The 14,930-nt window shown below is 54.9% G+C and overlaps 1 protein-coding gene across 4 annotated transcripts; it reads left to right on the top strand.

The window, feature by feature from the left end:
- Positions 1–4,743: 4,743 nt before the first annotated feature.
- Positions 4,744–13,357, top strand: TRIT1 (tRNA isopentenyltransferase 1). 4 transcript variants are annotated; one of them, XM_010723540.2, is made up of 11 exons: positions 4,744–4,935; positions 5,374–5,472; positions 5,670–5,818; positions 6,632–6,774; positions 7,041–7,152; positions 7,360–7,472; positions 8,274–8,357; positions 8,490–8,567; positions 10,004–10,113; positions 10,448–10,565; positions 12,756–13,357. In XM_010723540.2, the coding sequence occupies exons 1-11, from the start codon at positions 4,759–4,761 to the stop codon at positions 12,890–12,892; spliced, it is 1,320 nt and encodes a 439-aa protein (XP_010721842.1). In that variant the 5' UTR covers positions 4,744–4,758; the 3' UTR covers positions 12,893–13,357. The 4 variants fall into 4 exon arrangements, with proteins under 4 accessions (XP_010721842.1, XP_019478244.1, XP_019478243.1 ...); XM_019622699.1 differs by lacking the exon at positions 12,756–13,357 and adding an exon at positions 12,545–12,749; XM_019622698.1 differs by lacking the exon at positions 8,274–8,357.
- The last annotated feature ends 1,573 nt before the right edge of the window (positions 13,358–14,930 follow it).

The raw sequence follows: 14,930 nt of genomic DNA, 5'->3' as shown, positions 1-14,930 counted from the left end.
GTAACAGGCCGCGGTAGGCCGCGCTGCCGAGGGGCCCGGGATCCGTCCGCGGTTATCTGAGGCGGGCCTGAGGCCGGCGAGAGGCTGCGAGCCGCGCCCCGCGCGAGACCCCCAGCCCGTTCAGTGTGTTGGTTACGCTCCATTAAAGAGGTGTTTTCCCCCCAGCACCGCTGTCTTTGCCGTTCGTGCTGCACTTAGTCGCACCTTCTGTTTCCTGCTTTGGGCTGCTGATGCTGGGCTCAGTGGCTCTCTTGCAGGGCTGAATTTGCAAGCACCCTGTCCTTCGTTTAAAACAAGTGATCAGAAAGCTTTAATTTTATTTTAAGCGTTTTTCTTAAACTCTTGGGGACAGAGTCTGGGGTTTAAATGCACAGAATCCCAGAGAGCCCTTTGTGCAGGGCCTGTGTTGCCCCACGCTGTCCCACGTCGTGGCCTTCACTCCTGGACCTGTGTCACTCTGTGCACCTGAGTGTCCCTGGGGCTCTCGGTGCTCCCAGTGGTCCCCAGGTACCCCCTGGAGCTCCGCACACCTGTGGTGGGACAGTGCTGGTGGTTTTCTTGGGATGTCCTCTGCACCAGGCAGCTTTTAGATGGTGGCTGTGAGGCTTCCAAGGCGTGCTGTGCTGCTGCAGTGTCTGTGTCAAGTGTTTCTCACCACGCTGACCATCCTGATTCAAAAAAGCTCTAGAGTTGTTATTTGTGTCCATTTGTGCACCATGAAATGCTGGTTTTTGCAGGCCTTGCAGTGAGCACCAGCGCAGCGTATGTTGGGTTTTGGTAATGGAAACGGTTGTTGACTGGTTTGATCCTGGAATGTGAGGCTGTTGCTGCACGCAGAGCTCTGCACAGGTTCTGGAGCTGACTGGTGTGCTGCTCAGTCTTGTTTTGTGCTGGTGGATGCTTTGAAGCGTGCATTTTGTGCTCTGGTTGTTTCAGATCTCACTGTGGGAATGCAGTCACTTGGAGGATTCTGGCTGCAGGCACCCAATGGCATCTCAGCTCGAGTGGCTCTTGTCCTCCTTTCCTTTTAATCTCATTCTAGCGTGACTGTGGAGCGAGAGCTGAGCAGCTCGGGTGCCGTTGCGCTGTGCCTGCATTCAGTGTGGCCTCGTGGGGCAGCCGCCTGCAGGCACACTGCATGCAGCGCGTTGCCCTTCCCCCATCTCGTTCCACTAACCCCCGTGCCCTGCTTATGCAGCCGTGGCAGCCAACTGGGTCTGCTTTCACGCTGGCTTTGTTCCTGTGGAATAGGTTTCTGGGCTGTGTATCCCCCTGCCACGCAGCGCTGACACCAGTAGACTTGTGGAAGAGTTGCGAGGCTTTAAAAACCCCATTGCTCATTCTCAAGTGACAGCTGCCAGCGGCCACATCACCCTGAGCCCTGCTGTCTGTTCATGGCTGCACCCATCTGAGCACTGCAGAGGTCTGACAATGCTGGCAGTGTCTTTTGGGCAGCTGTTGGAGCTGCAGCCAGGCTTGGGGAGGGGCTGGGAGCCCAAGCCCACCTGTTCCGGTACACAGGCCTCTCTCCACGGCGCCTTTGTTGTGGCCGTGGGTTGCTGTGATCAGGTTACAGACTTAGCTGATGCCTGCAAGGCAGCTCTGGAGCTCTGGTTAATCTGATGGGTCTCTTTATTTTTTATTTTTTTGGTCTTTTCTCTTGCTGTTCGTTATCCCAGAAGTTTCCTTCAGAAGTATATAGTTTCCCCAGAGAAGCCCAGCAGGGTAAAGCCAGTCCTGCTTTGTTCCCAGCAGAGTAGTGAGAATGCAGCGATCCTGGTGCCAGTGTGCTGGAGGCCCCCCCATCCTCCCTGGTCCCAGTGTCCCTCCTGGGTGTCATACCTCTGAGCAGTTGAGGAAGTCCTGCTCTGGAGGCTGTTGTGGCACACTGGGTACGTTTGTCAGTGAGTGTGTCTAGTCAGGACATCTTAAGAGCTTTGGCCAAAGCTCTGCTGACAGCTTTCTTGTGGCAGAGTGTATAGAAGGGGGGTGAATTTTTCTTCCCTTTCACCCTGGTTTGGCTTCGGTTCTTCCCTCCATCCCCTCACTGCTGGAGGTCTCCTGTACTCTGTGAGCCCTTCCCAGCTAGGGATGATCTGCTGTGCGTCGGGTCTCGGGCTGCACAGCTGCCACGACCGTGCCCAGGACGCTGCCTTGCCCCCTCCATGGCGGATGAGGGGCAGGGGGTTCAGGGCTGCTTTGTGCCTCCTGCTTCAGTTTTCCCATTCAGAGTTGGTGCCAAGTGTCTGGCCAAGTGCTTTGAGCCCTGGGAATGACTTGCTGGCTCTCAGCAAGATGTGGGAGGCTGTGGCCAGGGCTAAGCACCTTTAGTCCTCAGCCTGTGTGCAGTGTTTCAGAGGCCTGCTGCTCCAGGCTGCTGCTAATCTGTTTTGGGGCCTTAGAAAGCAACAAAGGCTTATCTGAGCTGCCTGCTGAAAATAGAAATGGGTGTCGGGAGGACATCTCGGGTACGTGGCTGTACCGACAGCCAGCTGGTGGAAACCTTCTCTGTGCTGGCTGTGTGTGTGTAAAGGCTGCCTTTGTTCTCTCCCAGCCCACACACTGACACCGCATTCCTCCTCTTGTTTCCAGATATTCAGGAAGGAGCTCAGTGTTTAATCTCCAGCAGAACCTTGGGGGGGATTCAGTGTGAAGTGTAAGCTCTGACCCTGCCTGCGTGGGTGCTGGAAGCCCTGTTAGGGCTGTGTGTTGGCTGGGACATTGGCAGACGTGTAGGAGCTGCGGGGGGTGCAGGGCCCTTGTCGGGGCTGGAAGGCACTGAGCCAAAGCAGCAGGGCAGGTGATCAGCCCACCACCGGTCACATTGGCACGGAGCTGCCCCACAGGCTGCTCCTCCTGTCTGCTGATCTCCTGCAGCCAGAAGGCAGAAAGGAAGAGCATTTGGTTGCCCTGCCTCTCCCCCTGCTTCCTGCCCCCAGGCCAGCCTTTCTTGAGGGGCAGAGCCTGGCACTTGCCTTCAAAGCAGCCAGAAGGGTTAGGCAAGACAGGGAGAGTCTGCAGGTTCAGCCGCCCCAGTTCACATGACTGCTGAATGCAGGATCAGGCTTCTCTGCTCCAGTAACCTCAGCTCGTCCCTGGCTGCTGCACTGTGCCTCCTGCCCACGGGTCACCTCTGTGTCACCTTGTCCTTCTGTCTGGGACCTGCGTGGTGGCAGGAGGAGGCTGTGCTGCAGCTGGAGGCTTGGCTGCTTTTCAGGGGGATTAAGGGGACATTTGTTTCTGGAAGCCTGGCCTCTGGCTGGGGTGGATTCTGGTAGACAGAGGAGGAAATGACTGCTTCCATGTCCAGTTCCTTCTCCCAGCATGGAATTTATCCCAGGCCGGGAGGCCACTCTGAGCAGAGAGATGCTGAGCTGCATGTACCTTCCCTGAACCCTCAGCACAGCTCAGAGCCCTGGCTTCTGCCTGGCACAGGGTGTGCATGTCCTTGGCATGGCACAGAGCTGCACACTCAGGACAGAAGGGCTTTATGTGCCCGCTGCCCCACGTGCCTGCTGGCAGCCGCCCTCAGCATGCTGGCTGTGGGTCCCCACTCTGCTCCGTTTGCGGTTCTGCAGGGCAGCTGTTGGCTGTGCCCAGGGCAGGGGGTTTGGGCTGCAGTACTGCAGGGATCACAGGTTACTTAGGTGGCTCTTTACCAAAATCATCCCAAAGGATTGGTTTGGGTGGCTTTCCTTTCTGCTCTGCTTTTAACTGCTTAGCTGAGGCCAGCATCTCCCTAGAGTATTCTCCCAGACCGAGTATCCCAACCTCAAAATGAGACACGTGCCTGGAAGCAGCGAGACGCCGCTCTTGGCTCTCACCAGCAGCTCCTGGTGCAGCCCAGCAGTGTGCAGTCACTGCTCCATGCCAGCTCCACTCCTTCCATTTCAGAGCTCTCAGCAGGCTTGTTTGTTTGTTTCTTGCCAGGTTTGTTTTGTTCAGCTGTTTCCTGATGTAGGTCACTGCTGCCTGGCATGTGAGGGGGCCAGGAGCAGGGAAGGAGAGGGGAATAACATCTTTGACAGTGACTCAGTGACAGCCAGTCTGCAGCCCCACACTAGGCAGTGCTGAAGCTGCCGGGGGGCTCCTAGGGGCGCTGCAAGGAGGATGTGGTGCTCCTTCTTCCAGGGGCACTGACCCCCTGATTTTCTCCTCTGCTTGGCTGACTGGCCTGGGAGGAGCAGAAAGCAGACGGTAAGTCAGGCTTTGAAGGTGTGCATGAGCTGCAACAATCAGTATGTTCAGGAGGCTCCGTGACATTGCATGCTGCATACAGAGAGATATATGTGTGCTGTAGGAAGCACTGATCCTTGTCCCCAAACAAGATTTTGTGCTGTGCTGAAGGACGGTGCTTGGCAAGAGGCACACCTGAGTGTGTAGCTGCAGCATGGAGATGATCATGCTCATTTTAAAGTGCTGAACTTCGGAGCTGGGCTGTGCCAGTTACACTGACCGTGCTCTGATTACTCCATCAGCCTTTTCATCAGTAACTGCAGGGTCGGAACAGGAAAGCAATTGCAAGCAGTTGGACTCATGGTTCATCTCTATGTGGGCAGGAGCAAACGCCAACAGAAGCAATTTGGCTCTTGCAGGAGCAGTTGCTGGTGAGGTTCCTGCTGCCTTGCCTGGGCAGAACGCGTGTGCTGCTGCCTGCACTGCTTGGTAGACCTGCCCAGAATGAAGGGGTCAGCAAGGGCAGAGAACTGTTGTGCCTGGAGGGAGGAGCAGGGGTTGGTGGGGCTCCACAGGGTGTGTATGCTGAGGTGGGCAACATGCTCTTCTCTTCCTCAGGTGTACAAGGGCTTGGACATCATCACAAACAAGGTTTCTCCCCAGGAGCAGCGCCTGTGCAGACACCACATGATCAGCTTTGTGGATCCTCTCGTCTCCAATTACACAGTGGTGGATTTCAGAGACAAAGCTGTGGCTCTGATATCCTTTTGCGCTGCAGCCTGCCTGGCCAAGCAGATAGGGACTTCCCTCCTCCACAGATAGGCCTGCAAGAGAGATCAGTGTTCACGTCAGCCCTGCGCTCCTTGCATAGCAACTAACTCCTGTTTTCAGGGGATACTGCTGGCAAGAGGGACTTGGATCTACTTTTACCCTGCTAGCAGTGAGGGCAGCCCCTCCTCAGGGCTGGCAGGGCAGGACCCCTGCTGCACAGCAACAGTGCTGAGCCAGGTGTTGCCCTTCCTGAGTGTCCCTGAATCTCAGCAGTTGCTGGCACATGTAGAAGAGGGCTAGAAGAGACCAGAGAGCTGTAACACTGCTCTGCAGCCTCATGGGCTGTGTAGTGCTGGAAGAGGGGAGGATCCTTGCGGCCGTTTCTCCCTGCCATGTGTCTCTGCTTATGCTCCTTGACTGTAGCACATTGAAGATATCTTTGCTCGAGACAAGATCCCGATTGTCGTGGGAGGAACCAACTACTACATTGAGTCTTTGCTCTGGAAGGTCCTTGTCAACACCAAGGTATTGTGGGGCTTCAAATCCCTCTGGGGAGCAGTGAGCCCTGTGTTCAGGGCAGGCTTCACACAGCTTGGCACGGTACTTCCTTGCTAGAGTAGGGCAAGGAAAACCAAAGGCCCCCTGGGGCTGTAGGTCATCTCACTCATGCTGGCCTGCATGCAGGTGACTGTTCTGGCTCAGGGCTGCCTTGCACCTCATAGGAGAAGTCCAGCCTGGTGTCTGGGACAGTCACTGACAGGAAAGTGGAGCTGGAGCAGCTGGATGCTGTTGATCTCCATCGCCGCCTGAGCCAGGTAGACCCAGAGATGGCAGCCAAGCTGCACCCCAACGACAAGCGCAAAGTGGCCAGGTAAGCTTGGTGTGCTCAGCCCACCACCCTGTCCCAGAGGAATTGTGTGCCTGGGAGCGTGGCAAGATGGGCTCTCCCATCTCAAACGGCTACTGCGAGCCTTCTAGGAATGTTGGAGCACTGGTGTGGGGAACTCTGGAATCTGGGCTGCTGAGACCCATGGCTGTGCAGCCCTGCTGGCTTGTGTGTGATGGGGCTGCTCCCATTACTGTGCCCCAGCAGCAGGGTTTATCTAGAGCTATTTAAAGAGCAAGCTGCTGTGCTGGCTGAGTAACATACCTGAGCTCTGTGGGAACAGCACAGCAGCAAGACCAGGCCTGCTGCTTCGTCAGGCCCATCCCAGCCTTGCCCTGCCCTGGGGGGAGCAGAACACCGCCCACCCCATTCACACGGTGCAGGGGGACAGAGGGAAGGACACACTGTGCAGCTTCCTCTGGTTCCCTGGTAGTGATGCTTCACAGTCTCCTCCAGCTTTGACAGTGCTGGCCCCTTACCTGCATCCCTGCCTGGCTGGAAAGGGCAGGGCTGGAGCCAGAAGCCCGTCCCCTGCAGCGCTTGTGCTGATGCCAGGCAGGAGTGGGTGGCTGTGTTCTGGGCTCCTGGGGTGCCACCACTCTGCACTGCACCCCTAGGACTTGGGTGTGGTTGGGATGCTGGGCACGGAGGGAGCTGAAGCCTGCCCTTCCCCCACATGAGAGGGTTGGATCACAGTGAGTGTCTGCGGTTCCCTTTGCTGGAGCCCCCAGGGCTGCTGGGGAAATGGAAAAACTCATCCTTATCCAGCCTCTGAGCTCTGTCTGTCTTTGTTTACAGGAGCCTCCAAGTGTTTGAAGAGACAGGGATCCCCCACAGTGAAATCTTGCAGCAGCAGCAGGAGGAGGAAGGTGGGGGACCCTTAGGGGGGCCCCTAAAATACCCACACTCTTGTATCTTGTGGCTTCACGCAGACCAGGCAGGTGAGAGTGGGCTTTGCACAGCTCCTGACTGACTGCACAATGTGATGAGGGGTGAAGGCTGATCCCTGTTCCTGCCCCAGCCTCTTCACTGGAGAAGGCAGCAATTCCTTTGGCATCAGCAGGCATGACAGAGGACTCATTCTCCTTGCCTGCTGGGCTCTGCCTTCTTCATATGGATCAGGAGGCTGGGAATGCAGAAGGCCCAGCTGTGGGTCTCCAAGTGCATAACTTGAGCAGCTGAGCATGTCCTGCCCTCCTCCTCCCAGCTCTGGACCAACGGCTGGACCAGCGGGTGGATGATATGCTGGCTGCAGGGCTGCTGGAAGAGCTGCGGGACTTCCACCAACGCTACAATCAAGAAAAGGTGACCGAAAACCGGTGGGTGAGAAGCCAGCTCCCTCACTGAAGGCATTGCTCTGTGTTCCTGTGTGTAGCTTGCCCCCTGATGCCACAGTCTTGTGTCACCTGGGGTGTCCCTCCCTACAGGTTGAGACACAGAAGCCTCAACTATCACTGGGAAGGTTGGGGTCACCCACTGTTCTGAAAGAGATGGCCCTGACTCTCGGCTGTTGTCTTTCTCTCCAGGCAGGATTATCAGCATGGAATCTTCCAGTCCATTGGTTTCAAGGAGTTTCATGAGTACCTTGTCAGTGAGGGGAATTGCTCACCTGAGACCAGTGCCCTGCTACTGCAAAAAGGTGGGAGGAGCACCCTGTGTACCGTACGTCCCTCCGCCCCACGCAGCTCCATGGGACACAACTTGGTCCGAACCAAGCTCAGACCTGGGACAGGTCTTGCTGGAGATGAGTTGTACCTTTGTCCATGCAGTTTTCACTTCAGCTAGACCAGAATGACAGGGACTCAGTATTCCGGAGCATCTCTGAGCACATCCAGATAATTCCTCCCTCCTTTCCCTCAGATCCTCTTGTAAGACGAATTGAACAGATAGTGACCTGGGATCTGAAACTGATGCACCAGTGATCTGGGTGACAGAATCCCAGCTGGGCTCTGCACGTTGTGGAGAACAAGGCTAGAAAGAAGAAATGAAATAGAGCTCAGAAATGTGCTGCTGTTAGAGGAAGGAGAGAGCTGCTCTGCTCCTCAGCACGCAGAGGTACTAGGCAGTAAGACTGTTGAGAGTTCAGTTCAAAGGAGATGGACACTGAAGAAACCACAGAAATGATTAAATAAGTCTGGTACTGAAGTGCTTTGTTGTATCTGTTAAAGAGAAGATTACAGAGGGACACAATAAGTCTGGTACTAAACACTGAAGTTGTACAGTGGTAGATGTAGGTTCACTGTGGATGGAACAAGAAATCTTAGTTCTATTTGAACAGAGAAATATTCAGGGTAAGCATTAGGAGAGCAGGACAGCCCATGAAAAGGTTGTCCTACTTGCTGGAAGCTTCTGGGGCACCTTTCCCCCAGTACTTATTTGAGGGCATTTGGGATATTTTGTCCAGCCCTTTTGTGCTGACGCTGCCCCTACACTCTGACAGGGGATTTGCTGTGCCGACTGTTTCTCCCTGCTGGCTTGGAGACCTCCACACCGATAGCAGAAACATTTCTCTTAAGCAAGCATGGTACCATCCAAAAGAAACTTTTGTCCTGTATGATTTTCCCCCTGTTTGAGCCAACAGACTCTTGTCATTCTGTTTTGAGCTCAGTTTGAGGAGCTGTGCTGGCACAGTATTTTTACATCCTCTGTTTTAAAGGGATCCAGGCCCTGAAACAGGTGAGCAAGAGATACGCTCGGAGGCAGAACAAATGGGTCCGAAACCGCTTCCTGAAACGTAAGTCCTCTGTTCCTATGCTGCCTCACTACCCCCGTTCTCATATCTCTTCTCACCTTGCTTTGATGCTGCCTATGTTCATCTTGCCCCTAGCTGTCTGTGCAGACACTCAGAGAGACAGCTCCTTCCCACTCTTCTCCTGTACACACTGGTTGCCTGTCAAGGGAAGACCTTCCCCTCCCAGGAACAGTGCAACCAAGTGCTTGGCCCTGTGCCCAGCCAGCCATGGATGAAAGCGGGCTGCAGTGTCCCTGGATCTTGAGGAGATGCCCAGCAGGCACTCGCACATGTCCCCTTATGGGGCAAGAAGCCCAGCTGACAGATGCCCCCCGGATTAGGAGCCAGAGCCCATTGGCTGCACCAGGCCCTGCTTGTTGTGGCGGCAGGGAGCCAGCAGGACTTCCCCATCTCAGCCCAGCCTTGGAGCAGGGCCAGCAGCAGCAGCTGGGAGCCGGGCACTTGTTGAAAGGTGCTTGGTAGGGGCAAAACAGTAACAACAACAACAACAACAAAAAAGGCAGGGGGAAACTCGAGTCAAAAGATAGGCTTTGAACAGAGTGCAAGAGCTTTCATGGAGCCATGTGTTTGGTGGATGTGGCTCACCTTTCTGGTGGCAGGTGTGCTTCAGATCAGCCCTATCAAGAACTTGTTTGTGGTTATAGCAATAAAAAGCAGCACCTGCTGGAGCCTGGCACGCAGCAGCTTTGGTGGCTTTGTCCAAGCAGGGCTGTGTGCCCGATGGCTGCAGGCAGTTGAGCCATTGTGGGCCAGCACTGCCACTAAAGGGAGCGGCTGTGCTCTGGTTGCGGCTGTCCTGCCTGACTGGGCTGCAGCCGGTGCCCCTCACCCTCGTACTGAGTCTGCGAGGGCAGAGCCGTGGGTTTGTAACTGCCTTGTCAGGTGGAGGCACTGGCAAACCAGCTCCTGTCACAGCCCCCTTTTGTGAGCTGAGAACTGCTGCAGCCACACAAGCAATGACAGCTCTGAGCAGCGCAGCTGAACAAGAGCCTGCACCAAAAGATTCATCACCCAGGCTCTGTGTGTGCATCTCCTTGTAAGCACAGCTTTGTATGATGGCTTTATGCATCCATCTAGCTCTTCATTCTCTGTGGCCTCCTGTGGACCATGGTAGCAATGAAGTGTTTGCTTACTGTGCTCTGACTTCGTACTGTTGTCCTGAAGGCAGGCTATCATGAAGTTGCTTGCCTTGAGTCTGAGGTGTTACTGCTGTTTGCCCACAAGCTGAGGTCTCGGGTAATTTTGGCTCCAGAAAGGCTGGTGCTATTTGCTCCTGAGTGCTGAAGGATAGGTTGATGAAAGAGCAGGTTCTCTTGGGGTACTGTGCAAACCCACAGAGCCTGCATGCTGACTGCTCGGGGTGCTGGGCACCAGGCTGGGGGATGCTGGCAGTCACCTGCTCCTCTGTGTCCTTATAGGTCCTGGCCCCAACGTGCCCCCGGTGTATGGCTTGGAGGTGTCTGATCTCCTGCGGTGGGAAGATGATGTGCTGAAGCCTGCTCTGGAGATTGTGGAGAGCTTCATCCAGGTATGGGATAACCAGCACTAAGGAGTAAGCTGTGCCTGAGAGGCCTGTTTCTCAGTTACTGCAGACCCCGTAACTTGGCGCTAGGTCCCTCCCACAGAGGGGCTGTCTGTGTCCATATCAGCCATGCACGTTTTTATTTGCTGCACAGTGTTGAAGCTGAGAATTTCTCCTAATGCTCAGTATTCCACTGGTCTTCGTAGTAAAAGCGCATCTTCTGTCCTACTGACGTTAGTACTTGAGCACAGAAAATTCACAGCCCGAACTCCACCCTGTGAACACAGCCATAGCAGATTTTCTGGATGGAAACTCATTCGAAGCATCATGTATTCAACAGGGACGCAAGCCACCCGTGGAGCCTGTAAAGATGGAGTGTGATGTGAACGAGAACAAACGGAGCCGTCGTGTGTGCGAGCTCTGCAGCAGAGTCATCATCGGGGACAGGGAGTGGGCAGGTAGGGCCTGGCAGGGGGCTCCGTCACAGCGAGCGTGGTGCGCAGGGAGCAGCACCAGGCAGCCTCCTTGGCTGGCTCTGCTTGGCCAGGTGACCCTCAGCACATGATCTCGGGCTTTCAAGGATTGTTTACAGCCCATGCGTGAAAGCAGCCATTTGCAAGCCCTGAGGGGGGTGCAGGAGCTGTGCTGCAGCAGCCATCTGTCGGGCTGCCCCGGCACCTGGTGAGCACTGCGCTGCTCTGCCATCACAGCAGGCGCTGGGCTCTGTGTGAGATGCCTGCGTTCAGCCTGCGCTCATCCTTTTGAGCACTTCAGTTGGTCTAAAAACAGCAGATTCAGTTTTTCTGAAATGATGTGTGAGAAGAAAGTTTCTTCGTGTCTGTAATAGCTTGGTTTTGTTTGGTTTTGCTATGATTTTTCTTATTTGTATGTTTAAAAAAAAAAAGTATTCCTAGCTGCAGTGATGATAGTAAAGGATTTTGTTTTCAATGGACTTAGTTTAAAAGTGCTCTGTTGGAATCAGATTAATTCTGTGACTTTATCAGTGCTGTGAGGCTCATGCTGAGAACCAGAAACAAAAAATAGTTGAGAAACTGCAGAAATGGAACTGATAAACCTCCATGTGTTGCCCAAATGCAAAATATGCAGAGATAACACAAAGATAAATCATGCCAGATGATTGCTTATCAGATTTGAATGAGCCATTCATTACTGCTGATGCGGAGAACTGCTGAAAGCAAAGGTGGAAGTTGGAAGTTGGCTGGCTGTAGGGAGGTCGTTTCCACAAGACCAGTTCGTAAGTATAATTGTCGTTGCAGCCAGTCTCAGGTGTTGTAGCTTGGAGGTACTTTGAAGAAGCTTCAGAGCCAGAGAACTCTGAAGATTAGCAGAATCTGTGGTGTCCTTCTGGGTGCAAGTCGTAAAGATGTGTGACAGAGTGGGAGCTCCTTAAGATAACCGCAGACACAACGGTTGTGGCAGCTTGTCCTCGGGGGTGTTGTCCCGGATTCAGACAGATGAGAGCACTATTTCCAACCAAGACCAGCTGTGTGCTCTCTGCATCCTGCTGAATGTGGCTCCCATCCCAGAGGCAGGAGAAGGATTGCCCCAAACTTGGTGTTACTTTAACTGCAAAATGTAAAAGCTCAAAAGGAAGTGAAGGCAGCAGTGGGGGCTGAGTCAGTCTGCACTCTGCTCTCCTGCTTTAAGTTACAGATCTGCGAGCTGCTTCCAAGTACCCCAGTGGCTCTGGAAGATTTCTAAATTCCAACGTTACGGTGTGTGGCACCACTGAAATCAGTGCTTCCTGAGCTGCTCTGAGCTTTGGTGTTGCTTACAACAAATTGTAAGAGGTGTGACTTTGTTTCAAGCTGGGGGTGACCCTACAGTGTTGTGATAAAGCAGCAGCTTTGCATGTAATTTTATCCTTTGACGGAAGAGGTTGACTGGAAAACACCTCAGGGCCTTGATTCAGCAAGAACATACCATTGTTTAATTAAGGCCCTGCTTGAAAAGTTTGCTGCTTTAATTGCTGCTCTGATCTCTTGGAAACAGTGAAACTGCCTTGCTGCTGTTACGTGGTCTGGTTGGACAGAGCACCTTCTATGTAGATAATACCTCTGACATGGGAGGTTTTGCTGTCCTTGACAATGTGATTTTAAACAGAAGTGCAGCTCTTGCTGCCCTGGCTTGTCAGAACAGTTTGCTTCCTTGGGATCTTCCTTGGGATCACACCTCTGTTCCCGTCAGACTCCTGAAGGGCTCTCATAGCTGCAAGCCTTGCCCTGGAGTTACGCAAAAGCATAATTGTGCTCTGGGCTCCGTCCCTGTCTGCTCTGTGATGGACCCAGTGCTGTGGTGCAGGCACATCTGGGCTTACAAATGATCCTGGCCTCGTTCCCTGAACTGATGGAGCTCTGCATCTCACGCGTGTTCTGCAGTGTTTGCCAACACTTGCCTTTCTCCTTTCCTCCCGCAGGTTGAAGCTCAGAGCAAACTTGTGGGGCAGTGAATCCTGACAGCTGGGGGCTTTCTGCATACAAACCTGGGACTTTTCCCTTTCCCACCCTCTTCTCCTCAGGGGAAGGCTTGATGGCTGCGCCCTGATTGTTTGATGCAGAGCAAATCAGGCTAAGAGCTCCCTTCCCCAGGTTCCCCAGGGTTAAATGCTTGTTTGCCTCTTCCTCCAGCTCACACGCAATCCAAAGCCCACCTACACCACCTGAAGAGAAAGAAGCTGGAGGCTGCTGGACATGCTGCAGAGACGGTGAGGGACAGCAGGAGTGCAGAGACCCCGGGCAAGGGCAGCAGCATGCCTCTCTCATAGGTTTGCGGGCGTGCTTCCACCTGGACGGCGAGGAAGGGCCGAGACCTGGGCGACCAAAGGAGCTGAGTCATTTTTGGGGATGAGGCAGGTGTGCGAGTGACAGCCAGAAGGCCGTGGCTGCGTCAGAGCCTCTTCATGTGGCCTCGTCTTGCCGCGCCGTGCTTCTCCTGCCCTGCCTGCAGAGGACTGGCCCTGGGCCAAGGCTGCCGGGGCGTCCCGTGCCCAGCATTCGCTCCTGCCGCAGACTCGGTATCCCTGGAAAGGTGGAGCTTCTCCTTTGGCATGCAAACGTGGTGTTCTCAGAGACAGAAATACTGTGCTCCTCCAGCTTGGCCAGCAGTGCAGCTCGGGGCCTGAGTGAGCTCTCACTGCCTTTTTGTGGAGAGGATATTTTTTTGAACTTACATGGAAATAAAGGTACAAGGTTACTGTGGATTCCCCTGCCTATTAAAAAGGTTGAGCTTGCTTGCTCTCTGTTTCCATCTGGCCCAGGTCCCTTGCTCCAGGCACAGGGCGGGATGTCCAGCCTGGCTCCTTCCCGTCACCTTTTCTGCAGCTTCACAGGAGCTGAGCAGATGTTCTCAGCGTGGTGCAGGCCGCGTGCGCGCAGCAGGTGCAGAAAGAGCTGGCACCTGTTAAACGGGAACTTGGAAGTGATCTCATCAAGTTTGCAGCAGATGAGTCTGTCCCGGTTCAAGCTGAATTCCCGGGGGTTTACGCTGTGGTTTGGCAGTGGGACCTGCTCCTGCATTTGAATCCGAGTTGCTGAGCAGCAAATTCCTGGTGCTGTGTGTCTGTGAGGCAGTTGCTGTCTCGGCTTTGTTCCTTGAGGATGTGAGCGCTGTCTTCACTCCCCACTTGTGGCTCTGGTGAAAGCCATGAGGCCTTTCCCAGCGCAGTTGGGATTCTCCTGGGTTCCTGGATCACGGATCCTCCTGGGAGGCTTTTGAGGTGGTGGAGCACAGTTTTTTCCTTCAACTGATCGCAAATCACTGTGTGTCAGGAGATGTCTCCTGGGGAGCAGCCTGCGAGGGGAAGGGCTGCGTGGGCAGATCTGCCCCTGGGGCTCTGCAGTGTGCTCTGCGTTGAATCATTTCAGCAATGCTGCATGGGACCCAACAGCTGCTTTGGCTGTTGGGTAGAGGTGTGCAGGAAGCTTGCGCTGAAGTCAGTGTCTGGGAAGAGCTTTCCTGTGCCAGCATTGCGCTGAGCTGGGCACCAGCGTTGGGATGCTGTGCAGCACCAGCCGAAGCCCTGCTCTAGCCCAGGCTTGTTTGCCATCTGCTGACTGCATGCGCTGGGTGTGGGCTCGGCCCTGCTCACGGGTGTGCCGAGGGATGTGTTGTGTGGACAGATGGGGTGATGCTGGGCGTAAAGCCCCGCTCACACTGTGGGGCGGCAGCGATGCATGGCGTCACCGTGGGGCAGCTCTGTGAGTGTGGGGTGGGATTGTCTGCTCCGCCTGCTGAGCGCGCTCAGATGACCGCGTCGTTAGAAGTGGATTTAATATCCTTAATCGGTTTAATATGAACTTTGTTATCCCAGCAGATAAATGTTATCCCCCACCACTAACCTGCCTGCTCTGTTCGCTCCCTGCCCTGTGCTGCCCACTGTCCTGGGGGCAGCAGCTCCCCTCCGGCTCCGGAGAACGGGCGTCTGTCAGCATTGCTAACTGACGCTGTGCTGGAGAAGGAAGGCGTGCAGCAGCAGCGAGAGGCAGGTGAGCGTCGTCGCTCTGAGAGGTGGGGGCTGTCGATGTGTTCGCAGGCTCCCGCGCAGGGCCGGAGGCGGCATCCGCGGCGATTTGCTGTTCAAGGAGGAACCCAGCGCCCGTTTCAGCTCTGCTGCTGAGGGCCGAGCGCCCACCCGGCCCTTCCCGCCCAGGTGCTGAGCGATGCCCGCGTCTCCCCGGTCCCGGTGGGTGCGGGGCGCTCTGCTTCCAGCCCGCCGCCAGGGCCGAGGTTTGGGGCTGGGGCTTCGCTCCATCTGCCCTCCGCTAATCCCCAGACAAACGCGGCGCTTCCATCTGTGCGCCGGA

This window comes from Meleagris gallopavo, chromosome 25, assembly GCF_000146605.3.
Source record: "Meleagris gallopavo isolate NT-WF06-2002-E0010 breed Aviagen turkey brand Nicholas breeding stock chromosome 25, Turkey_5.1, whole genome shotgun sequence".
Lineage (NCBI taxonomy): Eukaryota > Metazoa > Chordata > Aves > Galliformes > Phasianidae > Meleagris > Meleagris gallopavo.
This window is presented reverse-complemented; position numbering and strand designations above follow the sequence as displayed.